Source organism: Augochlora pura, chromosome 10 (genome assembly GCF_028453695.1).
Source record: "Augochlora pura isolate Apur16 chromosome 10, APUR_v2.2.1, whole genome shotgun sequence".
Classification (NCBI taxonomy): domain Eukaryota; kingdom Metazoa; phylum Arthropoda; class Insecta; order Hymenoptera; family Halictidae; genus Augochlora; species Augochlora pura.
In genome coordinates this window covers 9,901,477-9,928,892 of record NC_135781.1, presented here as the reverse complement: position 1 = coordinate 9,928,892, position 27,416 = coordinate 9,901,477, and the positions used below count along the sequence as shown (strand labels likewise).

At 35.3% G+C, this 27,416-nt stretch overlaps 5 protein-coding genes across 8 annotated transcripts; all 5 read right to left on the bottom strand.

Moving 5' to 3' along the window:
• Nucleotides 1–253: 253 nt before the first annotated feature.
• On the bottom strand, nt 254–3,429 carry LOC144475505 (odorant receptor 4-like). Its single transcript, XM_078191470.1, has 7 exons — nt 3,057–3,429; nt 2,020–2,356; nt 1,549–1,764; nt 1,352–1,465; nt 1,087–1,242; nt 477–636; nt 254–406 (listed from the first exon to the last, which is right to left on the bottom strand). Exons 1-6 carry the CDS (start codon nt 3,311–3,313, stop codon nt 586–588), a joined length of 1,131 nt encoding a protein of 376 aa, XP_078047596.1. The 5' UTR covers nt 3,314–3,429; the 3' UTR covers nt 254–406; nt 477–585.
• A 460-nt stretch (nt 3,430–3,889) lies between these two features.
• LOC144475504 (odorant receptor 4-like) lies at nt 3,890–6,701 on the bottom strand. Of its 3 annotated transcripts, none has more exons than XR_013494878.1 (7): nt 6,318–6,701; nt 5,576–5,912; nt 5,138–5,353; nt 4,939–5,052; nt 4,698–4,853; nt 4,077–4,225; nt 3,911–4,002 (listed from the first exon to the last, which is right to left on the bottom strand). XR_013494878.1 is itself a non-coding variant. In XM_078191469.1 (6 exons), the coding sequence occupies exons 1-6, from the start codon at nt 6,572–6,574 to the stop codon at nt 4,175–4,177; spliced, it is 1,131 nt and encodes a 376-aa protein (XP_078047595.1). In that variant the 5' UTR covers nt 6,575–6,701; the 3' UTR covers nt 3,890–4,174. The 3 variants fall into 3 exon arrangements, 1 of the variants encoding a protein (XP_078047595.1); XR_013494879.1 differs by having other exon boundaries at nt 3,914–3,989; XM_078191469.1 differs by having other exon boundaries at nt 3,890–4,225.
• Nucleotides 6,702–7,158: 457 nt separating this feature from the next.
• Nucleotides 7,159–10,435, bottom strand: LOC144475503 (odorant receptor 4-like). 2 transcript variants are annotated; one of them, XM_078191466.1, is made up of 6 exons: nt 10,037–10,432; nt 9,280–9,616; nt 8,833–9,048; nt 7,864–7,977; nt 7,599–7,754; nt 7,161–7,499 (listed from the first exon to the last, which is right to left on the bottom strand). In XM_078191466.1, the coding sequence occupies exons 1-6, from the start codon at nt 10,291–10,293 to the stop codon at nt 7,449–7,451; spliced, it is 1,131 nt and encodes a 376-aa protein (XP_078047592.1). In that variant the 5' UTR covers nt 10,294–10,432; the 3' UTR covers nt 7,161–7,448. The 2 variants fall into 2 exon arrangements, with proteins under 2 accessions (XP_078047593.1, XP_078047592.1); XM_078191467.1 differs by lacking the exon at nt 7,864–7,977 and having other exon boundaries at nt 7,159–7,499; nt 10,037–10,435.
• Nucleotides 10,436–10,669: 234 nt separating this feature from the next.
• Nucleotides 10,670–18,799, bottom strand: LOC144476575 (uncharacterized). The gene is made up of 14 exons (XM_078193684.1): nt 17,950–18,799; nt 17,211–17,547; nt 16,897–17,109; nt 16,146–16,259; nt 15,742–15,897; nt 15,573–15,616; nt 14,387–14,710; nt 13,532–13,639; nt 13,063–13,393; nt 12,456–12,671; nt 12,239–12,352; nt 11,656–11,811; nt 11,071–11,180; nt 10,670–10,992 (listed from the first exon to the last, which is right to left on the bottom strand). The coding sequence occupies exons 1-13, from the start codon at nt 18,201–18,203 to the stop codon at nt 11,130–11,132; spliced, it is 2,418 nt and encodes an 805-aa protein (XP_078049810.1). The 5' UTR covers nt 18,204–18,799; the 3' UTR covers nt 10,670–10,992; nt 11,071–11,129.
• Nucleotides 18,800–19,363: 564 nt separating this feature from the next.
• Nucleotides 19,364–25,848, bottom strand: LOC144475510 (odorant receptor 10-like). Its single transcript, XM_078191478.1, has 6 exons — nt 25,405–25,848; nt 24,314–24,650; nt 23,443–23,655; nt 21,110–21,223; nt 20,091–20,246; nt 19,364–20,006 (listed from the first exon to the last, which is right to left on the bottom strand). The coding sequence occupies exons 1-6, from the start codon at nt 25,659–25,661 to the stop codon at nt 19,956–19,958; spliced, it is 1,128 nt and encodes a 375-aa protein (XP_078047604.1). The 5' UTR covers nt 25,662–25,848; the 3' UTR covers nt 19,364–19,955.
• Nucleotides 25,849–27,416: the final 1,568 nt, after the last annotated feature.

Sequence of the window (27,416 nt, the reverse complement as noted above, 5' to 3'; positions counted from 1 at the left end):
GACAAGCGATTTCCATTAAAAATGCAACAGCAGACGGACTGGCAAGGTCATGTTAAATTGATTTACTCAGAAGTCGCGTGGCGCCGAAGTTTCGAATCCGAAGAAAAAACTTTGAAATATAAAAACCTGTTTTTTTTTCGTCGTCTTATGAAATTACGACGTTATTATAGTTTAAGAGACGTTGAGATATTGGTTTCATTTCCCTCTGACAGATCCCAGGTAGCAGGTGGTCTTATTGCGCAGAGATGAGTATTGGCCAGAATGTAGTTCGATTTGTTACAAAATATAATGTAAGTTGAACTTTCAAACATTATTATATTTGACCATTTGTGTTTGATACATTAATATTTGTCTTGAGATAAAGCACAGCAGCTTGTGGTACGCGTACCTGTAATTGACAGTTGACCTAAAAAAAATTAAATCTGTTTATACAGGCATGTTTCACATTTGTATTTTTGTCGTCCTCGTACACTTACACATTTGACATCATTCTAAAGGAATCTTAGGAATTTCTAAAGGAACAGTTCCCCTGTACTTTTTTTAGTTACTCTTCGCTACAGATGGAAAACTTAAGAAACGTTCCATTCAAGACATCGCAAGAAACACTGACATATAAGATGCCGATGATTTCATAATCTGCGATTTAAAAATTTTAAAGCTTTATAAAAACTGAGTGAAGATTATTTTATTATCAATCAGAATTTTATATTAATAATACGATGATACAGAGACATTCCCATCAGAGTAGTCAAGACATTTGAATAATAAAATATTATTCTTTTATCTAGCGAACTATGACCATCTTCGTGTGTGAAACGAATGTTTCTTATTTATTGTTTATAAAAGTTCAGTACTTTTTAAATTTTGTCCTCATGCAATCGGAATTTGGTTAATTAATTCAGTGACTGCAGAATTTCTTTCATTTTAATTGTTTTATTTTGTGCATTGCGACCAACCAATGTTCTAAAACATGAAATCCGTGAACGTTAACCGTGTTAAAAAGTAATTTCGCCAAATTTAAAGTGCCTACTATTTTCAAAATTGACAGCCCCATATAGGAATATCCGTTTAATGTAAAGAACTCACCCAAGTGAATGTTTCTAAACGAAGCCTCGAAAATTTTCCGGCTGTCAGCGGCATTCCCTTCTGAGATCTTAAAAGTAGGAATAATACTTGTCGACTCATAGAGGGCTGCATGCTGTACCAAGTCATTTCGTACGCTGCATTAACAATCATGTCGTTCTAGAAAAGTAAAATAGAGTTTCCTACTGGTAAAATTATCCTATTCATTTCTAATCTGATTTCGAATTTTATGTCATCCATGTATTTAATTCAAATCTAAAAAATATACTTTGACATTGAGGTATTCTCCAGCAAAGCAATATGTGAATATTTCTATGCAAATTGCAATGTAATAATAAGTACATCGAATCAGTTGTACAAATTGGTTTCCTTCCGTTACTGACTGAAATGGAAAAGTGTTTTTAGAAGAAATATTTTGTACGCATATATACAAGTTGTTGATAAAAACATAATAGTATCATTTACTATTATAATAAGATATCCTAAACAGCATAAACATATAGTGTTTGCAATAAGTTCAGCGAACGATATGGCCGTAAACATCTGTTCAATTTGCTCGGAAAATACGATAAGTTCTTGATGTCTCTGGTTAATGGTACGTAACTTTTTCCTGTCATTAAAAGATGCCACGCTCGTCATTGTATGGCATAGAATATCAATCTGACATCCCATGTGAACTACCTAAAGTGATTCATATCACACATAAATATTTTACAAAATAACATAAAAATCTTTCTTACATTACGATTCTATTCTCCAATATATTATATAATGAAATCTTTAGAACTCCAACGTAGATATTTAATTCACAAATATATTCATATGTTCAAAAAAAAAACTCTTTTAATGATCTCCGAATTAAAAACGAGTATACTCGACCATGGTCCAGAAACGATACAAATATATCTGGTATGTCAAATAATTATTTACACTTACTGTTACCAAAAGAAAAGCACTAAAAACACCGTATCCGTATCCCGTCATCACTATGTTTACAAATTGCATAGCCACCACAAGTTCATAATTGGGTGATTCGATAGTGTCGAATGGCAAATCCATGTTAAAGACAAGTTGACGTGGTAACGTATCGTTCGCCTGTGGAGCGGCGACAATTGAGACAGCATAAAAACTTGCAGAACTCACATAGGTGATAATAACTGCTTTTGTTACAGTCTGCGAAAGATCCGCAGCTTTCGGTATAAATTTCTTTGAATCAGTGGCAGTATATTTTATGCAGTCTTCCTCCATAGACGTTACAATGCCATACAACACACTGCGGGATATCGTAATTAAAGCCACCAGTCGTCCAGGATGAAACCAACTGGACCATTGGTTTCAGTCATAAATAACTGCTTTTGGATGAGAGGTATCTGAAGAAATTACCCATATAAACAGAAACTGGCAATGCTAGTATGTGCATTCCCACATTCTGTACTGAATTTGATATATTTTTCTGGGACAATGAAAACAGTGCAACTTCTTCATTTCTCCGGAACAACGAAATTGATCCGAATGAATCTTGCAGTTATAATAGATGATGCCTTAACACTAAACCTACTATGAAGACCAAAAAGAACGGTCACAAGTTGTTGACATTATGATGGCTCTAACTCAAGAAACAATTGCAAGAATTCCTTCATTCGAACCTGCATTACAGTAGAAATAGTAATAATCTAAATAAATTCATGATCGTAATTTTTGTAATGTAACATTACTAGAGCTAGTTAGTTTTGGTGTTAAGGTGGAAAAGAATACCGCACCCAAAATTTGAAACTCATCGTACCATTGCCTTTTACAACTAACATGCACTCTTTTCTTTTATAAATTTCACATTAAACGAATTTTATAAAAATTTTGACAGCCAATGTGTGACCACACTTACAGAAATTCTTATTCGTTACTTTAATATGAAAACAACTGCCCGCAAAATCCCTGTCATCTATAGCAGTAATATCGCTTCCACAATTACTTACCTACTATTCAGCGATGCAACAGTTAATTTAACAAGCAGCAAAATATGCGTGAAAACTAAAGTGAAACAGTCGAACATTTGTGACAGCTGGCCAGAAAGAAAGTGTGTAATCACGTACATGGTCTGATAAAACAGGGATGTAGCCGTAACCATGAACCAAAAGAACTTTTGTAAATTCGGAAACGAAGTACTAGGTAAAGCGCCGACGACATAAAGTCCATATTTAATCGATTTATTAACTGTACTCCGAATAGTCATTTTGCACGAGATTTTTATGTGCGTTACTGTTTTTCAATTTTCGCGTTCGTTTGATTCTCCAAAGTCCATTATGACCAAACGTCCTCTTTTGTCAGCGGTCCACTCGGTAATGCTTCCTCCACGTTAGACAATAGATTGAATAAAAGACAATGTGAAAAGTGCAGAGCGAAGCTTACACGCACGTTCTTCATAAATATGCTACATAATACGGCGATGATTATGGGTTTATCGAGAATAGAAGAAACGGGGGAGGATTTGCTAAGGTTGCAGTCTCTGCCGGGCTGAATTGACAAGCGATTTCCATAAAAAATTCAACAGCAGAGGGACTGGCAAGGTCACGTTAAACTGATTTACTCAGGAGTCGCGTGGCATCGAGGTTTCGAATTCGAAGGAAAAGCTTTGAAATATAAAAACCTGTTTTTTTTTCGAAGTCTCATGAAATTATGAAAATACTGTACTTCAAACTAAGTTAAGGTATTGGTTTCATTTTCCTCTGAGAGAGCCAAGCTGGCAGGTGGTCTTGCTGTACAGAGACAAGTGTTGGCCAGGAAGAACTTCAATTCGTTACAAAATATAATGTAAGTTGAACTTTCAAACATTATTATATTTGACCTTTTCATTTTGATACATTAATGTTTGTCTTAAGATAAAGCACAGTAGCTTGTGATACACGTACCTGTAATTGACAGCTGACCTCAACAAATTATATCTGTTTCTGCAGGCATGTTTCACATTTGTAGTTTTATCGTCCTCATATACTTACATATTCGGCATTCTAAAGATGTCATTTAGAACTGCTAGTTTCCCTGTATTTTTTCAGTTACTTTTCGCTACAGATGGAAAACTTGAGATACGTTCCATTCAAGACATTGCAAGAAACACTGACATATAAGATGCCGATGATTTCATAATCTGCAAATTAAAAATTAGTAACCTTTATCAAAACTGAGTGAAGATCATTTTATTATCAATCAGAATTTTATATTTATAAAACGTTGATAGAGAGGTATTCCTACCAGGAAGGCCAATGACATTTCAATAACAAATTAACCAATCGTCAACAAAATCACACGTATGAAATAGGCATTCTTTTATCTTGTGAACCACAATTATCTCCTGTGTGTACTAATGTTTCTTATTTATTGTTTACAAAAGTACAATTTTTTCCCGGATTTCGTCTTCATGCAATCGACATTTGCAGATTTAACTGCAGAATGTCTTTCGATTTTATTGTTTTATTTTGTACAACTAAATGTCAGAAAACGTGGAATCCGCGGACGTTGATAGTGTGTACTAATAATTGCATAAAATTTAAACTGCCTGTTATTTTCAAAATTGACAGTCCGAAATAGGAATATCCCTTAAGTGTAAAAAGAACACACACCCAAGTAAAGGTTTCTAAACGAAGCCTCGAAAATTTTCCGGCAGTCAGCTGCATTCCCTTCTGAGATCTTAAAAGTAGGAATAGTACTTGTCGACTCATAGAGGGCTGCATGCTGTACCAAGTCATTTCGTACGCAGCATTAACGATCATGTCATTCTGGAAGAGCGAAAAAATATTTTATGATAGTAAAATTTTTCGATTCATTACTATTAACGATTTCTAATTTAATATTTTAATATACTTTGATGTTGAGGTATTCTCCAGCGAAGCAGTATGTGAATATTTCTACACAAATTGTAATGTAGTAAGAACAGAACTTAACCATTTGTGCCGCCTGATTTACTTCCCCTAGTGACTGAAATAGAAAAGTGTGCTTAGAAGAAGTATTTCGTACGCATAATACACGACGACAACAAAATAATGGTATTACTTTTACTTACTACTATAATAAGATATCCGAGACAGCATAAACATATAGTGTTTGATATTAGTTCAGCAAACGCAATAAACGTAAACATCTGTTCAATTTGCTCGGAAAATACGATAAGTTCTTGATGTCTCTGGCTAATGGTGCGAAACTGTTTCTTATCATTAGAAGCTGCCATGCTCGTCATTGTATGACAGAGTATATCGATCTGGCATCCCATATGAAGTACCTAAAGTGAGTCGGATCACACAGAAGTATTTTGCAAAATTATATTCTCCGAAATATAATAAAATCTTTCCAATCTTACATTCAACAATTAATTCAAAAAATGTATTCTTATGTTCGGAAAAATGCTCTAGCAATGATCTACGATTTGAGAACGAATTGACTCGAGGACGGTCCAAGATCAATACAGACATCTGTGATATTTCAAATAATTATTTACACTTACTGTTACCAATAGAAATGCGCTAAAAACACTGTACCCATATCCTGTCATCACTAAGCTCATAAACTGTATAGTCATCACAAGTTCATAAGTGGGCGACACATCCATGTTGAAAGGCAAATCCATGTTAATGAGAAGTTGACGAGGTAGCGTATCGTTCAGCTGTGGGGTTGCGAGAGTTGAGACAGCATTTAAACTTGCGGCTATCACGTAGGAGACAATAACTGCTCTCGTTACAGAGTGCGAAAGTTCCGCAGCTTTCGGTATGTAATTCTTTGCATCGGCAACGGTATATTTTACACAGTCTTCTTCCATAGATGTTACAATGCGGTTTATCACACTGCGAGATATCGTAATTAGAGCCACCAGTCGTCCAGAATGAAACCAATTGGATCATTGGTTTCAGTCACAAATAACTGCTTTTGAATAATAGGTATCTAAAGAAAGTACGTATACAAGCAGAAACTAGCAACGCTAAGATGTGCATTGCCACATTCTGTACTGAATTCGATATATTTTTCTAAGATAATGAAAATGGTGCGACTTGTTCATTTCTTTGAAACAGCAAAATTAAACGAAATGAAGCTTGCAATTATAATAGATGACGTCTTAACACTAAACCTACTATAGTCAGCACTTGGTAGTTTTAGTGTTACTTGTCTTATTTATTTCTTTAACATGAAAACAACTACATCCAACATTCCTGCCATATGTAGAGGTAAATACCGTTTTCAAAATAACTTACCTTCTATTCATCGACGCAACAGTTAATTTAACGAACAGCAGAACATATGTGAAAACTAAAGTGAAACAATCGAACAATATTGGGAGCTGTTCAGTAAGAAAGTGAGTTATCACGTACATAGTCTGGTAAAATATTGATATAGCTGTAAACATGATCCAAAAAGGCTTCTGTATATTTATAAATGACGGGTTAGGTAAAGCACCGACAGCCTGAAGTCCCAACTTGATCCATTGATTAAATGTACTCCGAAATATCATCGCGAATAAGATTTCTATTCACGTTATTATTTCTTAATTTTCACGTTTATTTGGTTTCATAAGGTGCATTATGACTGATCGTTTCGTGTTTATCAGCGGCACACTCGATAATTCTCTCTGCACGCCGAACGACGGACTACAAACTTTGTTGAAAACAATGCGAAAAGAGCAGCACGAGGCCTACCTGCGTGATCTTCATAAATATTCCAAATAATTCCGTGATGTTTACAAGTTTGTCGAGAATAAGAAGAGATGAGGGAGGATTTTCTACCAGTCCTGCCTCTACCTAGCGATTAGCATGAAAAATGCAGCAGCACATACGGGGAAGATCATGTTAAATTGATTTAGTTAGATGCCTTGTCGCATGGAAGTTTCATGTACAGAGAAAAAGCTATGAGATATATAAATGTTTTTTTTTCTCGTTGTTTCATAAAATTGTAGAATTATTATGCTTCAAGGGAAATTGAGATGTCGATTTCATTTCTCTCCGAGAAACCGACGTAGCAAGTGGTCTTATTCTAAAGAGAGTAGTGTTGGCAAGGAAGCAGTCGGTTCGTTACAATGTATAACATAAGTGGAACTTTTAAACATTATTATATTTGAACATTTCGTTTCGATACATTAAACGGTCGACTAAAGGAAAGAAGTACGTGACTGTAATGAACAAATGACCGAAAAATTATTACATCTGTTTATATAAACAAGTTCTACATTCGTTTCGAAACACTTCTTGTTGACTTATTTTTGCGTTTTACCAGTGCTTACCTATTTACGTGTTCAGCGGTATTCTGTAGGTATCGTTCAGAACTGCGAATTCCCCTGTGCTTTCTCAATTATTTACCGTTAAAAATGAAAAACTTGAGAAACGTTGCTTTCAAGACATCGCAAGGAATACTGACATGTAAGACGCCGACGACTTCATAATCTACGAACATAAAAATCGAAAATCATAAGCAAAACTGATTGAAGATTATTTTATAAACATACAGAACTTTATATCCATAACGTAATGTAAACACCATACCCAGGTGAAGGTCTCTAAACTGAGGTTTGAAAATTTGCCGACCGTCAACTGTAGTCCTTTCTGAGATCTTAAAAGTAGAAGTATTACATGACGACTCATAGAAGGCTGCATATTGTACCAAGTCATTTGATACACTGCGTCAGTAATCATTTCGTTCTAAAAAGTACAACTATGTTTTAGCATCGTGAAAGTTTTCTGTTGATTTCTGCACTTGTTTTTTTTTTGCTTAAACATTTCGTTCATCTAACAAATATTTGAAATACACCTTAACGCGGAGATATTCCCCAGCGAAGCAATATGTGAATATTTCTATACAAATTGCAACGTAGCAAACGATAAACTTAATCAATTGGGCAAAATCACTTCCTTCTTCTAGCGACTGAAATAAAAATGTTCTTAGAAGTGTTTGTACACATATACACGGTGTTCTCGAATCAAGTGACTCCTCGTTCAAAAATATAAAAAAACACGGAATAACTTCTTTTTGTTTACGGTATGGTTTTCGTGAAAATCGGTTTTGAAAATTAGCCAAGATACGATTCGTCGAGCGACGTATTGGATGTCTCTTTTAAGTGTAAACGTCGGATTATCTCAAAAAGTGTTCAAGTTGTGAAAAAAATATTTTTAGAAAACCTTCTCGCTATAATAGGGCGCATTGTCTGCTATTCATTTTTTTAAATAGCATCATATATGTTTTTGTGATATTATAATAGTCAGTTTCGAGACGAACTTTATGATATATTAAACAAAATAGCCTCACCATGGCATATGAACATTTCCTTCAAAATTTGAACCATTTCTGAGATGTTCCGCCGCTTACTTCTAAACGGGACACCCTGTATATTGCCTATCATGTTTGCAAACCACGTGTATTCGAGTTTCTCTGTTATGACCATGTCAATAATTCAATAAAAACAATCAAACACTTTTCTGTGTATTTTTTTGATTCCACCGGCTCGTAATGTCCTAAAAACATTGTTTAGAAACATGATAGACGATATATGTCACACGACGAATCGTATCTTATCATTGACTGTAAGAATCTATATGTGTACAAAACAAACCAAACTCGATTTCCTCGAAAACTAAGCCCGGGACGAAAACAAATTATTTCGCATTTTTTCATATTTTTTCAGGACAAATCACCTGGACATATCTTCCATGGCTTGTATACATATATTCTTCGAGGGCATCTTGTATGCAAGTAAAACAAGAATACAACAGTATTACTTACTATTATAATAAGATATCCTAGACAGCATAAACATATAGTGTTCGATATAAGTTGGGCGAAAGATATGTACGTAAACATCTGTTCAATTTGCTCCGAGAACGCAATGAGCTCTTTATGCCTCTCGGTTACCATCCGAAATTGTTTCTCGTCTTTAGAAGACACGATGCTCATCATTGCATTGCACAATATGTCTATCTGACATCCCATGTGAAGTACCTAAAGTAAGTTACATTACACAAAAATATATTTTTAAAAATGAAACAAAAATCATTTTAGAATTAAGGTATATCCCGAATAAATAATGAAATTTTCTCATTTCTAATTCTGACAGTGAGCGCGCAAAAATACACGTTTTTAGACAAATTCTGTCGTAATCATGGGAAAGATAAAAAAAAATAATTGAAATCATACACGGTTGAAAATAATAAATTGATTATTTACACTTACTGTGATCAAAAGAAGAGCGCTGAAAACACTGTACGCGTATCCTGTCATAACTATGCTCATGATTTGTACAATCAGCACAAGTTCGTAATTCGGCGAATCGATGGTGTTGAATGGCAAATCCATGTTCAAAAGAAGACGTCGTGGTAGCGTATCGTTCACCTGCGGGGTCGCGAGAGTCGTGGCTGCGTAGAAAGCCGTCGATCCCACGTACATTGTAATAACTGCTTTCGTTATATTTTGCGAAAGGTCCGCAGTTTTTGGTATGAGATTCTCTGAATCGGCAACAGAATATTTTACACAATCTTCCTCCATTGACGTTAGAATGTTGTATATCACGCTGCGAGATATTGTGATTAAAGCCACCAGTCGTCAATCATAAATGACTACTTTTGGATACGAAGTATCTTAAGGCACTACCTAAATAGGCAGGCACTAGCAATCCCAGTATACATTGCTCCATTCTACATCGAATTCGATATTTCTTTCCGAGACAATGAAAATGGTGCGACTTCTTTGTTCCTTCCAATGGCGATAATAAACAGGGTGAATCTCGCAATTTGAGCAGACAACGTTTCCAATTTGGATACCATCGAATGCTCGTTTCTTAAATAGCTTCACTGTTTTATACGATCAATTTTGAAATCGTTTCTACGAGAAATCTGCGTGGTGATTCAACAACTAGCTTATGTTAACAGTCGAATGTCTGCACCCTTTTCCGTCGTCTGCAGAAAGTAATACCAACGACGAAACAACTTACCCACTATTCAGCGACGCAACGGTTAATTTAACAAACAACAAATTATACGTAAAAATTAAAGTGAAACAGTCGAACAATTGTGGGAGCCCTTCAGAAAGGAAGTGTGTAATCACGTACATGGATTGGTAAAACAGGGACACAGCCGTGAACATGATATAGAAGGACTTTTGTAAATTCAGAAACGATGTACTAGGTAAAGCGCCCACGATACGAAGTCCATACTTAATCGACTGATTAACCGTACTCCGAAACGTCATCCCGCACGAAAACAATCACGTTTCTATTTCTCAATTGCCACTTTTCTTCGACTCCGTAAAGTCCATTATGACCGAACGTGCGCCTTTGTCAGTGCCACACTCTGTAATGCTTCCTGGAGTTCGAACGATGGACTGGTAACTTTGTTGAAAACATATAAAAACCGCTACCTGAAGGGCACACGCACGATCTTCATAAATATTCGAAATAATGCCGGGATGATTACGGGTTTGTCGAGAATAGGAAGAGACGAGGGACAATTTGTTGAGGTTGCAGCGTCTGCTTGGTTGCACGATAGTTTTGCATGAAAAATGCAACAGCAGACAGACTACGAGCAATATCGTGTTAAATCGATTTAGTAGAAATTTGTCTCGAATTGAAGTTTTGGATTGCAAGAAAAGAAACTTCTAAATGTAAACATTTCCTTTTTCTTGGAAGTCTCATGAAATTGTAACAATATCGCAAGTCGAGAAAAATTTAGATATCGATTTCATTTCCCTCTTCGAGTGCTGACATAGCAGATACTTTTATTCCGTGGAAAGAGGCGTTGGCGAGGATACAGCTTGCGTCGCTACAGAGCAACATGTAAGTTGAATTTTCAAATATTGCTATATTTAAGTTCTTCATTTTTATGCGTTAACATTTGGCTAAAGATAAAGCACCGTAATATGTGAAGTAAGCGCCTGTAGCGAACAGATATCCTGCAAACAATTATATAAGTTCGTACAAATATATCGTATTTTACTAATATACCTTGTCGTAGTGTTAGCGTTATTCACCTATTTATGTGGTCCGCGTTCTTGATTAACTTGTAATTTCTCAATTTGACTTTTGCCATTTAAGACATCGCAAGAAATACTGACATATACGACGCCGACGCCTTCATAATCTACGATCACAAATCACAGCATTACTTGTTTAATTACAAATACCACGAACTTTTTATGCTTAAAAAATATTCGAAGAAAATCAACAAACAATATTGACATAAAAAAAGTATTAGACAATTTGAATTTTTTGAACATACAGAGACTAGTTTACTGTAAAAAAAACAACATTTTTTCGACCTTTTTATCTGAACTTGTAACGAAAATTTAACAAATGCTTTTCTCGGTGACTTGTGTGCATTTTGCAAATTTTATCGACTAATGCAGAGTCAAACTACAGGCGTTGAAAGATGTCAAAATCATTTAATTCGAAGTAATAGCAAAGAAAATGTATTTCTGCCATTGTACAATAAACTAGTCCCTCTAACTCTTTAAAAAGCTCATGCGATTTAAACCAGTTTTAAAAATGTTACACAGGTTTTAGAAGGGGCCTGAATACTCTTTCTACCCACTATGGACGAAATTAAAAAACCTTACCCCGGTAAAGGTCTCTAAACTGAGGGTTGAAAATTTTCCAAAAGTCAGCCGCAAACCTTTCTGAGATCTTATGAGTAAAAGTACAACTTGTCGACTCGTAGAAGGCTGCAGGTTGTACCAAGTCATTTGGTACGTTGCATCGACGATCATGTCACTCTAAAGAAAGAAGAAAACTTTAATAACAAACTATGATGAGACTTGTTCTTTATTGAATAAATCTCTTTAAGAAAAAAAAATCTGGGTTCAATCTAAATTTATAAAAATTAGTGTGCAACAATCAGATCCAAAAATTCATCTATATCGAAAGAAATACATTCTCAGACAGCACACGACGTCTTAAAGGCGTCCATTTTAGGTCAATGAAGATTTTCTGCCCATTATAGGAAATTCAAGATGTCTTTAAAACATGTATAATACGTTTTTGAGATATCTGGGTTATAATAAAAAATTTTCTAGGCCAAATTGACATGTCAGCGGCGTCCGATATATTTCACTGCATACAAAATTTTGTTTCCTAATAGTACGTATCTGATAGTAATAAATATTATCTAATAATAAAAAAACTCGATAAAAAGTTACGTACCTTAACGTTCAGATATTCTCCAGCAAAGCAATATGTAAATATTTCTATGCAGATTGCAGCATAGCCGAAAACAGCCTTAAACAATTGCGGTAATGCATTTTCTTCATGGAATGACTATAAGAACAAATTATTCTTAGATAAAATAAGTTCATAATGTCCTATGCCCATGTTAAAGTTATTTCGTGTGTTTAGATCAGAATCAATCGGCATTGCTCACTGTTAAAGCGATGTATCCTAAACAGCATGAAACTGCAGTGTTCGTCAGAAGCTGAGCGAATGATATGTAGGTGAAAATCTTCTCAATTTGTTCTGAGAAGTCAATGATTTCTTGATGTCTCACAGCAACGAATCGGAATTGTTCCTCGTCTTTAGAAGATGCTATATTCCTTATTATATTGCACAACACATCGACGTGACATCCGGTGTGTATTATCTAAAACAATCGAACCATTGTTAGAATACACTGGTGCTGATTATCATAATGCGTGCTTATTAATAAGGAAGCAGTTCCTTTGTATAACTAATGTCTAAAATGAAAAATATCTTTAATCCCTAAGTAATGTCTAAAATAAGCTATTTTTAATGTGCCAAAAGACGTTGGTTATATATAAAATATATGTCTGGTTATATATATATAATATTATTTGTTTCTTTGCAATTTTAACAATATCCAAAAAATCGTATTTAGATCATTTCGTATATTAATCATCTTGATTTAACAGAAAAATTAAGGAACGTCTAATTTTTTATTACTTCTTTCAAACGTAAAGAAGGAATACATTGTGTAAACAATGACGAAAAATCCACAATGCTAGTATACATACCACCACCAAAAGGAGAGCAGTGAAAACACCATACGCGTATCCAGTTAGCATCAAATGAATAATTTGCGCAATTACCACGAGCTCGTATTTTGGCGATTCGGTGGCGTCGAAAGGCAGGTCCATATTCAAGACAAAATATCGAGTTTCGTTGAATCGTGGCCCGAATAGTGTAGCAATCGTATAAAGAAACGTTGTAACCACGTAGAATGTAAGAATTGTGCTCGCCAAACGTTCCGAATTCTCCGCCGCTTTCGGTATGATCTTTTGCGTATCGAGACCGGAATACTTTACACAATCTTCCTCCATAGTTGTTAGAATGTCATATAGAACACTGCGAGATATCGTTATTAATGCCACCAGTCTTCCAAGATGAAACCAATTGGCTCACTGGTTTCATTCATAAATGACTGCGTTGGATATGTACGAAATATCTGAAGAAATTAAACATATAAGTAGATATTAGCAATACCGGAATGCATTGCCCTGTTCTGCATCGAATTCTGCATTTCTTCCCAGAGACAGTGACAATGATGCGAGTTCTTCGTTTCTTCTATGGATGATAATGCACGGAGTGAATCTCGAAATTGGAACAGGTCAAATTTTTAGTTCGACGAAGAAACAATTGCGCAGAATAACGTGAACGCTATTGGCGAAAACTGATATGTTGCTACGTAACGCAATTTTGACTTCAAAAGCCAATGATTGCATTCTGAACTCTGCGTAGAAGTTAAACACAACAAGTGGCAGTACAAATTGCGAATATACACGAATGCGAAAGTAGCAAGTTAACGCTACCTACCTACGGCAAGTTAACAGTCTTTTGGAAGTGGTAGAGCAACAGTGGCTTTCAGAAATTTTTCAATAGAAGCAGCGATGTTATTTAACAGAGAATTATTACATTGTTTATAAATAATACAGTCGATAAGAAAAATTCCAAGCAATTCTTTTAGATGCAAACACGGTTACAACATCGTACAATTAAACTTCTGAACTCTGTTTTTAAAATATGTAGTGTATAATTATTATTTAAATATGTAGGATATAGTTATTATTAAAATATGTAGTATAAAATGAAATAAGCTTTCTTATTTTATTTTTACGATGAATAATTTTAGTTAAAGGAAGGGATATTTCTCGAAATAACGTGTAAAAATGGCTGTTTGCAGTCTAGTAATAATAGGCTTTCGATGCAGATGAAGTGATAAATCTTAATGAATATCTATGTCACCATGAGCTAGAGAAATTTGCTACTTTATACTCTAATGTCAATAGTACACATCGATTCAGATCAATAGAAAACAGCACTTGCTACGAAACAACTCACCCACGATATATCCACGTGACAGCTAATTTGATGACCAGCAAGTTGTAGGTGACAGTAAGGCTCAAACAATCGAACAGTTTCGATAGGCCGGCGGTGTAAAAGTGTGTAACCACATACATACACTGGCAAATTAGCCAAAGAATCGTAGACAGCAGCAAACAGAGTCGACGAACAACCGCGAACGGTGTGCCGGGCCAAAAAGCAACGACATGAAGTCCGTACTTAATCGATTTACTAACCGTACTCCGAAGCATCTCGCGTAAAATTTGTATGTCTGACTCTGTTCTTTTAGATTTCACTTCTTTCTGTGACAGCAAAGTCCATTATGATAGGAGCCTTTACGATTGTCAGTGGCGCACACTCGGTAATGCTTCCCGAACGTCGAACGATAGACTGGTAACATTGTTGAAAACAACGTAAGAGTAGCAGACTGAAGCTCACACGCACGATCGTCATAAATATTGAAAATCGAAATAATACCGCGATGATTATGGGTTTGTCCCGGACGAGGGAGGATATGTTAAAGTTCCTTTTTTTTCAGTTTCGTTGCGCTGACGCGATTACCATAAAAAATGCAGGGTACCGACAGCTGACAGACAGCATCATATTGAATTAATGTAGTCAGAATTGTCGTATCGAATTGAAGTTTCGCTTGCGAAGAGAAGAACTTCGGAAAATAAAAATCTGTGCTTCCAAGGTCTATGAACCTGCAATGTCACGGAGGTTAAAGGGAACCTGAAACGTTAGTTTATTTTCTGTTGCAGGATGCCGTGCACAAGAATGATTATATGCAAAAAAGATGAATGTGGCGAGAAAGCAGATGGCGTCGCTTAGAAGGAGCACAATGCGAGTTGAATTTTTAAAGATTATTATACTCTTACAGTTGGTTTTGGTACATTAATGCGTGACTAAAGACGAAAAATTATTGCGTGAGCAACGAATACGGGGAACCAGATTATTACTAAAGAGGCACTAAGTGTGGCGTGTATGACGTGTAAAAATCACCAGGTTGGTTTTCCTTAGATGGCATTTACTTCGATCAAAAATATTTATAAATTATATTTTAGAAGAGCACACCACGTGGATTGAACACAGTGTTCTAAATATTCGCTGTAAACTCGGTAATTTGCTTCTAATTGCTCAATTACGGTATACTACGAATGGAAAATGTAGCAACTTTTAAGACATCGCAAGCAAGACTGACATGTATGACGCTGATGCTTTCATGATCTACGAACATAGAAATCAGAATGATATTATTAAAAGCAGTTGGTGATTACTTCATAAATATTACAGACTTTGTCCGCAAATATTGCACATATAACATTGTTATAATTAATATGTGAAAACTTTACCTCGGTAAAACTATCCAAACTAAGGGCTGAAAACTTCCCGAAAGTCAACGACAATCCCTTCTGAGATCTTAGAATTAAAAGTATTAACTGTCGACTGATATTAGGATGCAATTCGTACCAGGATATTTGATATGCTGCATCGACGATCATCTGACTCTAACAAATAATTGATAATTTAACATAAAGATACGAACTGAACAAATTTCGTAAAGAAGTTTTGTCTATGTTTAGAACAATGTATATGTATTCCTGAATTTCCACAATATTTTGTGTCACAAAACGTGTATAATCGGATACATTATAATATAGAAGATTTATTCGGTAGATCATTTGTAAAATACAAAGTGAAAGAATTCGGATTTCTGCGCCAAACTTAACACGCGTAATTCATGAGACTTAATTACTTTAATGTTGAGGTACTCTCCAGCGAAGCAGTAAATGAAAATCTCTAAACAAATTGCGGCATAGGCAGAGAAAAATTTTAGCAGTTGTGGAAGTCCATTTTCTGTCCCCAATGTCTGAAACACAAAATGGTTTTCATTTAGACAGGTATTGCGTACATAGTACATATGTGCTAGCCGTTCCAGATACTCGTTGAAATACTTCAGGGGGTTAGTATATACGTGTGTACGTACATACTGAAAGATTAACTGAGAGCTCATTGTCAGTTCTACCGGAACTGTTTTAGGACAATCCTATAAAATGAGTTTCCTCGCAGTGTCGCCAAAGTCTAACTATTAGATCCTATTAGGTTCTGGAAAAATTTTTTGCGGTTGAACGCTAAAACTACTGAACAGTGCGCGCAACGAGAGACTACAATTCGACAAACAGATAGAGTCTTCGTTTCGATAGAATTAGCAGCTTTAATTCCAAATATTTCCATTTACCCAAACTTCTTGAAAAGCCGAGTCTTTCCGTAATTAAAATTCTATATTTTATAAAAAAAGAAAAACCCATTAAACCTCGGCATTCTTTTGTGGCCTCTAATAGTTACGACTACTTTTTATTTTGAAGCGTCGATACTGATACTGAAAAGAACAAGCAAACCAAACACAATATCAGAGAACTTTTCTCTGCTTCAGTATTATTTTTCGAAGCATAGCAACATCTTTCGAGTATAATGAACGCATAAATTACAAAACCATTGCCACTCACGGTTATAACAAGAAATCCTAAACAGCACGTAACAACAGTGTTCGACAAAAGCTGGCTAAAAGATATGTACGTAAAGAGTTGTTCAATTTTTTCCGTAAACAGGATAACTTGTTGATGCTCCATAGCAACGAATCGTAATGATCCTGACTCCTTGTCAGATACTTGCGCCAATACATCGCACAATATGTCAATGACACATCCTACATGGAGTATCTGAAAGTTATGGCAGCAAAATAAAATGTTTTACCAGCTTTCGACTCTTTTGCTTATGTGATAAATTCTCTATAGATCGGAGCATCTTCTTGCAATCTTACCAGCATCAAGAGCAGCGCACTAAATAATCCGAAAGTGTATGCTCCCGATGTCAGAAGGATAACTTGTACAGTGACCACGATTTCATAAGCCGGAGATTCGTTGGTGTTAAATGGCAAATCCATATTCAAAAGGAGCTGTCGAGGCATCGTATCGTCGGTTTGTGAGAATAGTAGGGAAGTAGCCGAGTTGCAACATACAGCGCCCAGATACAGTAAACCGAGTGAGCTCGTTAATCGGTACGAAAGTTCGGCTGTTTTCGATATGAAGTTATTTGCATCGACAACAGCATATTTCGCGCAATCTTCCTCCATGGTCGATAACATTTCACAAAGCACACTACGAGACATCGTTATTAAGCCTTCAACTGACGATTACATTAACAGATATAGAAAGCCGGAAGCGAATATAACCCATTGGTATAATGGTTCTATCATACACGATCGCTTCAAATACCATTTAAATGAATAATATAGCGTGAACTTTTAAAAAAAGCGAGAACTGTTTCAAAAACATATTTGCGAATCTATACGTCTGCACTATTAAATTAACGAAGTCATTGCACCATTGCGTTATGTTATATAGTATCGGTCACCTAAATTAAGAATGTAGGATTGCATTAAATAAAGACAATTTCTCGTTACATTCGCTGTTTATTTAGAGATGTATAAAAATCACACCGATGCTTCATTATTCTGTGCAAAAAGCTTCATCTGTAGGGAACAATACTTTTTAACTTACCCATAATTCGTCCAAACAATAATTAATTTGACCATCGTCATTGTATAGGGCAGAGCAAAACACAAACAGTCAACCATATCCGCGAAGTCGTCAGTTTGAAAATGTGTGATCACGTACTTATACTGATAAATCTGGCACAGAGCGGTAGACAACACCCAAAAAATTTTGCGTAATCCCGGAAACGGTGTACCCGGCCAGATGCCAACAAAGTGAAGCCCATACTTTACGGACCGACTCACTGTACTCCGAAGCATCTTTTCAGAAACTAACGTCCGCACGTTTGGTAGCTAGGACTCTATCTTTGTTGATTCTCCTACGTCCATTATGATTACAATACATGTTGCGTAAATCTCTCTCTCCCTCTATCTCTCTCTCTCTCTCTCTCTCTCTCTCTCTCTCTCTCTCTCTCTCTCTCTCTCTCTCTCTCTCTCTCTCTTTCGTTCTTTCTCTTGCGGTCGACAGAAACTCGCATCAATTTTCTACGATAGAGCAAGAACTTCCACAAGAACTATAGAAAGTGAAATAATAATGAAAGCGATACACGAGCATTTGTTGCGCTTTCGCATGATACGCATAAATATTTCAAACAATACCTCGCTGATTACGGGTACTTCGAGAACGAAAAGGGACGGGAGAGGATTTGTTGGAGTTGTTATTTGCAATTTCGTTCCAGCGACGAACGATTTTCGTAAATAATGCAGAAACATGCACGAGTGGCAATAGCATATCAAATTGATTTGATCGGTCGTCACCAAAAACAGTCCAAAAAGTAAAAACATTTTCCACGGAGGCTCATCAGTTCCAGACAAGCCGTCTAAGCGAACAAACGTTGTATTTCTATTGTACGAAAGCAAATCAGAACAAAGTAGTAAGTGTCCTGGTAAAGTAATAAATAGATCGCACTAAAAAGTTCTATGCGGATAGACACAGCAATTTGAGCTTACCGCCATCAAAATGAAAGCACTGAAACTAAGAAAGTTGTGGGAGGATGTAACCGGATGAAGGAATTTCATAGTTATCATTAGCTTATTTGTGGGGGACTTGTCGTGTCGAAGGCTAATCCGTTTTAAGAATAACTTACTGCCGTTTTTTAGCCAATAGTGCCGAATGTGTAAAGATCGAAGCATCGACGATTTCCTTATCAAACTATCCGTATCGATAACAGCGTATTTCTCGCTATCCTCCATGGTTATGTAGAAAAATACATATATATTTGGAAATGATATAATAATAAAAGCGGTGCGCAAGAATTTGTTGCGCATTTAGCATGATCCGCGTATATATCTCAAATAGCAACATAGCATTAAATTAAACTGATCAGACGTTGCTATGCAATTTTCGTTTCGTAGAGAAAAATATCTTGTCACAGTGAAAATATTTTCTTCAAAACTAATGAAATCGTAATTTCATTGAGTTTCCAGAAATATGGATATAATTTCTGTCGCAGGCAATCGAGCATGAAAGAGCAGAGATTATTTCAATGCTCAGTTTTAACTGATATTAACAATGTTCATTGTTAAAGTTAAATCTTACTGTAGTTTATATTTTTTATTTTAACCCTCTGCACTCGATGCCATCTAATTGTAAATTTAAGATAATTTTTCCGGCTTGCAGTATTTCCATTTTACATGACAAAGTGCATTTTTATGCACATGAAATTAATTTTTGTGACTCGTACCAACTGTTTCACTTTTGACAATTTTCGAAACCTAAACTTTGTTAGTATAAACATTATTTTGGAGTGTAACAGAACAATTATAGTGGTGTCTCAGTCACCACTCGAATGCAAATGGTTAATCGGTACAGGACAAATTTCGAAATGAAAGCGACGATACGATACTTCGTTTTTACTATCTGAGCAATTGACAACGAAATCGATGCACTGAAAACAAATGCATATTACAGAATTATACATCTATTTCAGTTCAAATAACATCGTGATTTCAATTAAATATTTCATTTCGGATGTGTTATGTGTACAACAGGTGCTAAGTATCTTTTTTTTTTCAAGACATTGCTAGAAGCACCGACATGTAAGATGCTGAAGCTTTCATGATCTACAAATGTAAGAATATTCAATTACTAATGCTCTCAACGCATACATTCGTTGATGGCATCGTGAAAAATAGAGGATTTCTTACGCTAGTGAAGCTTTCCAGATTGAGTTTCGAAAACTTTCCGAATGTTAGAGGTAGTCCTTCCTGAGCAGTTAATATCAACAGCACTAATTGTCGCGTAACCTTAGGATCTAAGTCGTACCATGGCATTCCATATGCTACCTCAGCGATCATTTCACTCTAAAAGTACAGAAAATGTTAATAACAACGTGTGCGCATTATATACTCAATCATGATGTACTTAGAAAATATGCATTTGACTTGATGTTGCCAATTCGTAAGAATAATCAACTTCGCGTGCTTTTAAAGTTAATTTCAAACAATATTTTCATATGCAAATAACAATACCCAAATAACTACAATTGTTTCAGTTCTGTCGCAAATACAAAGTGCAATAACTTTGCAGAGCCTTTAACTTGTGGCGGCTTTCAAGACCTCGTGCGATAAGTAGGGAGAAAAGGGAAGGGATCGTTTCGTCCTAAGGCCCGCTAGAGGACTCGTTAGTACGGCTATCTAACGGGTCCTGCTTTATTTATTGATATATATATATATGTAATATCAATAAATTATGGATATATCATTATGGATATTGGTAGAATGGTTTCGGTGGTATATATATATTCGGTACATATAGGAACGGTGCGATGTAGCTTTCGAAAAAGGAATCTATCTGCTGGCGAGCAGCGGAAATAGTCGTCACTTTAACAAAGTGAAAATTGTTTTAGCAGAACTGAAAATATATTATCGAATGATACTCGATCTCTGTTTTATTCGAGTGTTGTTATTAAGAAAGGATATTATGGTAGAAAAAAAGTAATTTCACTCTGACCCGTCTTTAAACATATTCAAAATTCTAAAGTAGACAAATTCTTTTAAGACTGAACATTTAATTACATCACTATTTACTATTCTTAAAACTGTTGCCGAATGCAACATTTCTCTATCTATCATTTGAATGATATCGACTAAAACAAAGCGTACTAAGTGTGCGTTATTTATTGTTAATTTATGTTATGCACGCATAAGTAGTTTCATGCAATTACCTTAGTATTGAGAAATTCCCCAACAAAACAGTAGATGTACAAATCTAGACAAATTACATAATAGAACATTATACATTTCAGTAAGACGGGAACTGCATCTTCGAGACCCAATGCCTGTAACAAGAAAGTATTTCTACAAATATGCACAGGATGTTCCAGTATCGGTGGTGCAACCGAAAAGGGATTCATTCTACATGAAAAAACAAATCAGGGGTAAGAAATACAATTCTTTTGTTCGTTGCTTCGCATAAGCAAGTACGCATACAAGTAACTATGACTTTCATCAGAGCTGTTAAACAAGCCTCGCGGCAAGCATGGCAAAGCTATCGGCACTCGTCATGGCGGAGTGGGTTCATGCCATTCTTCCTTTCTCAATCGCACGCATTACTATAGCAGAAACAAACACAAAGTTAAGAATAATATGAATAACACGATGAGCTCAAATGATGACATGAAGAATCTAATTTTACTTTTCAAAGATATCAATGTACCCGCAAAAATTAAAAAAAAAAGAAAGAAAAATCGATAGATAGAAAGTTCATGACCTGGGATATTAATTCATCTTTAAACAGAGACAAAAAAACCATTAGATTTGTATTCTTCGATCAATCTCGTCTGTTATATAGCATGTCCCAGCATCGGTGGTACAACCGAGAAGGGGTGATACTACATAAAAAGAAAAATATAAAGAACAAAATATTTTCAGTTGAAATTTTGTTGTGAAAATCGATTTTTAATACTCAACATTTTCAACCATTTTTGTATTAATAAAGTCAGTAATTGATTTACATGTATTATTTTCATTTAAATTTATTCGTAATCCATAGGCAGAATCGAGTAACATAGTACATAACGTTAATATTAATTATATTAATATCAATAATAGATGACATAGGACATGTATCGAGATCCATCCCCACTTCTGAAAGCTACGGTGTCCCTTCCTTTAGTTAGTGGTGTAAACAGTGACAACGATCGACTGTATATTTCTCCGAGATTCAGTGAAATAGAATGAGCATTGGACGGCCGTCATAGATCCTAGTGACATAGGCACTAACCATATGCCCCACTCCGCTAAGACGTTTGCCCGCAGCTTTACCCTTAACCCGTGGTTTTGCCATTGCCTGCCGGCTATTAGTCTTTCTTAGGAAACTCATTAATCGCTACTAGAAAGAATAATACACAGAGAACAGCGTATTTTTATAGAACTATTATGTAAAAAATTGTGTATGGAAGCTAACATTCTCGTTGTTACTTGATATTCTAAGAGGATTTTTATTATTCTCGGTCACTAAACCATGCCATATGTCTTTTCTATATCTAACGCGGAAGCTGTTAACACATTCGCGACCGCTGACGCGAATTCGCGTCATTTTAGATTCTATTAAAGCAAGTATAACAAGTAAACAAATTATAAAAATCTTTTTATTTCAAGCATAATAGCAACATTGATACTTCAAAACAAATTTTATCATTTTCATCGTGGCTTTAATGATACAAGTTTGCGACAACCAGCTACAGAATTTCATTATTTTCAATGGTACTCAGTATTAAGAACGAAAAACATTTGCCGATCTCGAATGTGTTAATGTTTATTCACGAAGGTGTCGAATATATCGGAGTCGAATTTCATTAGATGGTCCATCATTGATCTGAATCGAAGAAAGTTGTTTTGTTCATTCTAGAAGAATCCTGAGTTTTCAAGATACCACGTTAGTCTTCTGTTGATTATTTTCTCAAGGTATGAAAGAGAAAGGTCAGTAGTCTCTTGGCATTCTTTCCTCTTTATTTCGTTTTGTTATTGGAAAGACTGTCGCGTCCCTCCATTAATTGGAAATTATCATGTTAGCCAGTTGAAATTCAGATGTACCTTGAAGTATCTCAGCGTTTTGTCTCAGAGATGTTCTAAAAGCTCGTTTGACATAGAGATTCAGATGTATGTTTGACGTAATTGATCATCGCAGTTAATATTATTAGAGTTCCTGGCAGAAGATTTGGCCAGTTCATTAGCGACATCGAATAGCAATCTAATAATCTCTGCAAACTGTTGCACTAATTGTTAACGAAAACGAGGTAAATGATTCTGCAAACACAATCGCAGTAATTACTACCGTCTTCTAACTATTTTGAAGGAATCACGGTTTTGAAAAAGTGTAGTTTGGAAATCCAACTGGAGCAATCTGGAATTTCACCAAAACGAGTTTTTTTTTTGGTGCCACGAAGGAAACTGTTCGAATCTTTCCTGAATACTTCCTGCATTTATTTATCATACTCGTAATTGCGTTTCTTGTTCAATTGCGCTGTCCACAGAGAAACAAAATTAAATTACTTACGCTTACGATAAGGTAGCTCGTGCAACACGTAACAAATGTGTTCGATAGAAGTTGGGCGAGAGCTATGTACGTGAAGTATTGCTCAAGTTTCTTTACAAATATGGTGATCTCTTGCTGCCTGATAATGAGGAATCGTATATACTCTTTGTCTATCACAAATGGATCCGAGAATCTGTTGCATAGTACATCCACGTGACATCCTACATGAAGAGTCTAACAAATAATTATTTCGGTTAATGTTTCGCTGAAATGAGCAAACAGGCCACTTATTTATTTTATCTAGCTTAGGTAGTATGAGAAACGTTTCTATCAACCAAAATCTCATTTGACGTAACTTTCACAGTATTTTTTTTCAATTTTAGGATCCAAACATTTATATCTAAACGTAAATATTAAAAATAACACTACTGAACGTATGAATGCACAAGAATGTTGCGTATGTGTAAAGGAAACATAAAAGATTAATATTGCAGAACTTTACATTCGGTGATCTGTCCAATGAATGAACATTTTCTATATCGTAGAAAAAGTAAAAGTAATTGCAAACTGTTAACATTAAAATTTACACCGTAATTTTAATATATCTATGAATTTTTCACTAAACATTTCACATTTAAAAAATTGTATAACTAACACGAAATACTGGAGTTGTATTGTGAAATGTATTCACTTTTAAAAACATCATTTGCAGGATTAAACAACAACTATTTTAACAAACATGCAGCTCGAGTGTCCATTCAGTGAACTTTGTCACCGGACTATTTGATTCTATCGCAGAGAAATTAAACTTGTATGTGGACAATTAACAGGTTATTTGCAGGATATCACGGGAAAAGGTCCTATGTGAATAGGTGCAGCAGTTTGCACTTACCGTCATCAAAAGGAGAGAACCGAAGGAACCAAATGTAAGGGAGGTTGATAGCAGATGAAGGATTTGCTCGGTTACCACCAGCTCGTAAGCGGGAGACGCGGTCGTGTCGAAGGGTAAGTCCACTTTAAAAAGCAGTACTCGAGTCGTATCGTTACCGTGTGGTTGGTACCCAATCACACCAGTTACATAAAGAGTCGAGCAAAGAAGGTGAGCAGCAATGATCGCGGTAGATAGTCGAAACGAAAGCACCGACGATTTCCTTATCAAATTATCCGTATCGATAACAGCGTATTTCTCGCAGTCCTTCTCCATGGTTGTCAAAATTTCGTTGAGCACACTGCGAGGTATTAAGAGTTAAAACGTTGGGCTGACGTGAAGAAAATGTTGAGTGCAACGTAACATTTTTTCTCAAAGAAAACACCTTTTGTACTACACTAAAAACATTTGCAACGCCACTGTATAGAAAACCATATGTCAGCAAAAAGAAACTAAGCATAGTTCCATAATTTTATTGCCAGATTGTAAGAGATCTTTGAATCATATTAAAAGACTTTTTATTATTAGTAATAACAAGCAATAAATATGATTTGTTACTTTAATTGACACTCGGCTGTGGGAGTCTGTTCCTTTGTCAGTATTATGTTCAAAAATGTATATAATATGGAATGAAGCATTTTAAACAATTCAGTCAAAATATCTAGCAAACCGTTGATGATACTGCAAAATGTTTCAAATGAAAGTTGAATAATTTTAGGAGGTACATAATCTGATCTTGGTAAGATTTTTCTACTTCAATATGAAGAGAAGATATGAAAGGCAATTTCATTTTTTTAAATGTAACCACATAAATTATGTTCTAGATAAAAGTATTAAGCTATTTATTGCGAGAGATGATTGATTTAGAAATTATTTTAAATTTAGAATAAAGAAATTGGTAATAAGCGTCGCATCTGAAACATCGTATTTTGTTGGAACTTTGTAAACAAACTTGATCCTATACAGATTATCTTTGATTATTCTAAAAAATAAAATTTCTTGTAGAGGAAAGCAACGTTGTGCGAAATAGAAGTAATCTCTATGGTATATCTTACCCTTGGTACGCCCAAGCCACAATTAATTCAATGCACACTAATGTGAACGGTATAGCGACAGCCACCCTGTCGATGAGCGTCGCAAAATTTTCAGTTTTATAGTGCGAGATTATGTACTTGTATTGATAAGTTTGTAAAAACATCATGGTGACTACCCAAATAAATTTGTGCACATCTGGGAGAGGTGTGCCAGGCCAAATGCCAATAAAATGAAGGCAGAATTTCATGGTCTTGTTGACCGTACTGGACGATGTCATTTTGCACGATATTTATTTTGTTCGTCGAAATGATCGCTGTCTATGGACCGCAAAATTCCATTATCTTTAACGCTTCGCGGTCGTCACCTTCGCACTCGGTAGTGTCTCATGGTTTCCCTATGATAGACTATAAAAACTTTCTCAAAAATTATATGAACGGAAAAAACGCTGCAGACAGTCTGCGAACTATTTCATGTGCACACGCATGATCTACATAACTATTCCAAATAATGCTGCGCTGATTATAGGTTTGTCGGGAGTCGTGGGTAGGTGCGCTCTTATCGCAGTTTAGACTTGAATAAGAAATGTAGACACGGCGATTTAACGTAAAGCGTGAGAAAAAAGTATCTGGAAATAAGAATTCCTACTGCGAGCTGTATGAAATTATAATGTCTCCGAGGTTCAGAAAATATTGAATTGCTAGTGTTGTTTCTGCCACAGCGGAACGAGCATCGAAACTTCTTTACACCGTGGAGATTAATGTTGGCGAAAGACCCGTCGTAATCATTTCGAAATAATAAATAGATTGAGTCCCTATAATTATTGAAATTTACCATGTTATTTGAATAGACATGCGCGTTACTCGAAATTACATGAAAGCAGTTGACATTTACACTTTCATGCAATGGATAATTTTCGCGGACGTCGCAAGTACTGTGACATGCAAAACTCGGATGCTTTTATAATATATGAAAACAACATCCAAAATTATTAGCAGAAACTGACTTGATATGTTAAGAATTGCAAATAGTATAGATTTTTTCAGTGATTTTCAATGATTTTTAATAATCATTTCTTCAAAGTTTGAATATAGGTAAGAGTTCAACTGTGTGGATAATTTGAATGTAAGGTAAATAGTAATTTTGGGTCTTTAAATAAAACTTTACATTCAAACAATATTTGATATGAAGATAACAATACTCAAATAACTGCAATTATTTCAGTTCTGTCGTAAATATGAAGTGCCACAACTTTGCACAGCTTTTATCATTAAGAAAGTTATTAGAAATGGCGAAAATTATTTTAGCAAATTTATTTTAACTGAAAATATATTATCGAGTGATGCTCGCTCATGTAAAAAATAAAATACATTTACCGTGCATATAGAAATCCTCACAAAATTGAGGGCCAACGTAATATATTTGTTACATATTTCGCTCCTAGCATATTGAGAGAAAATGATATTAGTGACGTAGTAAACCTTAAGGGGATTTAAAGAGAGGTTCGAGTGCAGCGATCAATAAAGGATATCATGGTAGGAAAAGGCAGAATTTACTCTCGCCCGGAACAGTACCGCGCTGACTAGCTTAAGCTGGGGCCTTATTTCTTGACCATTTCGGAACATGTTCAAAATCCTGAGGCAGATAAATCTTTTTTAAATGTAATATTTATATCGCTATTGTTTGCAATTAAAACTACCGCACTTGGCATTCTATTAGGTTGGTGCATATGAAATGTCGGATTTCTAAGCGAGTATATAAAACTGCATATCTTTTTTCAAAAGCTATTAATTTAATCAAAATGTGCCCCATTTGTTTCAATACACTTTTCCCAACGCGAGTTTAATTCATAAATGTCTTTCTTCAAGAAATTCTGATTTTTCGGATCAATAAACTGTAGTATGGAATTTTTCAGACTGTCTACATTTAATTCTCCAACAAAACAGGAGATTTACGTTTCTAAAAACATTAAATAATAGCAAAGTATACTATATTCAATCGCAATAGGAAGTCCAGTTTGCTTACTAAATGACTG

What these genes read in the sequence shown, in the direction of transcription:
- LOC144475503 (XM_078191466.1), bottom strand. Translation starts at nt 10,293, where the DNA reads ATGACGTTTCGGAGTACGGTTAATCAGTCGATTAAGTATGGACTTCGT. An exon ending in TAGGATATCTTATTATAATA is followed by an intron (nt 7,978 to 8,832) that starts GTAAGTAATACT and finishes TTTTTATTTCAG; the next exon opens with TCGCTAGAAGAAGGAAGTGA. An exon ending in GTTTAGAGACCTTCACCTGG is followed by an intron (nt 7,500 to 7,598) that starts GTATGGTGTTTA and finishes TTATGTTCGTAG; the next exon opens with ATTATGAAGTCGTCGGCGTC.
- LOC144475504 (XM_078191469.1), bottom strand. Translation starts at nt 6,574, where the DNA reads ATGATATTTCGGAGTACATTTAATCAATGGATCAAGTTGGGACTTCAG. An exon ending in GCGCATTTCTATTGGTAACA is followed by an intron (nt 5,354 to 5,575) that starts GTAAGTGTAAAT and finishes GACTCACTTTAG; the next exon opens with GTACTTCATATGGGATGCCA. An exon ending in TCGGATATCTTATTATAGTA is followed by an intron (nt 5,053 to 5,137) that starts GTAAGTAAAAGT and finishes TTTCTATTTCAG; the next exon opens with TCACTAGGGGAAGTAAATCA.
- LOC144475510 (XM_078191478.1), bottom strand. Translation starts at nt 25,661, where the DNA reads ATGACATCGTCCAGTACGGTCAACAAGACCATGAAATTCTGCCTTCAT. An exon ending in CGAGCTACCTTATCGTAAGC is followed by an intron (nt 21,224 to 23,442) that starts GTAAGTAATTTA and finishes TTCTTGTTACAG; the next exon opens with GCATTGGGTCTCGAAGATGC. An exon ending in GGGAATTTCTCAATACTAAG is followed by an intron (nt 20,247 to 21,109) that starts GTAATTGCATGA and finishes CTGTACTTTTAG; the next exon opens with AGTGAAATGATCGCTGAGGT.
- LOC144476575 (XM_078193684.1), bottom strand. Translation starts at nt 18,203, where the DNA reads ATGCTTCGGAGTACAGTGAGTCGGTCCGTAAAGTATGGGCTTCACTTT. An exon ending in ATGTCAGTCTTGCTTGCGAT is followed by an intron (nt 14,711 to 15,572) that starts GTCTTAAAAGTT and finishes GCTCCTATCATA; the next exon opens with ATGGACTTTGCTGTCACAGA. An exon ending in CTGCTCTCCTTTTGGTGGTG is followed by an intron (nt 12,672 to 13,062) that starts GTATGTATACTA and finishes CGATTGTTTTAG; the next exon opens with ATAATACACACCGGATGTCA.
- LOC144475505 (XM_078191470.1), bottom strand. Translation starts at nt 3,313, where the DNA reads ATGACTATTCGGAGTACAGTTAATAAATCGATTAAATATGGACTTTAT. An exon ending in GTGCTTTTCTTTTGGTAACA is followed by an intron (nt 1,765 to 2,019) that starts GTAAGTGTAAAT and finishes GAATCACTTTAG; the next exon opens with GTAGTTCACATGGGATGTCA. An exon ending in GAGAATACCTCAATGTCAAA is followed by an intron (nt 1,243 to 1,351) that starts GTATATTTTTTA and finishes TTACTTTTCTAG; the next exon opens with AACGACATGATTGTTAATGC.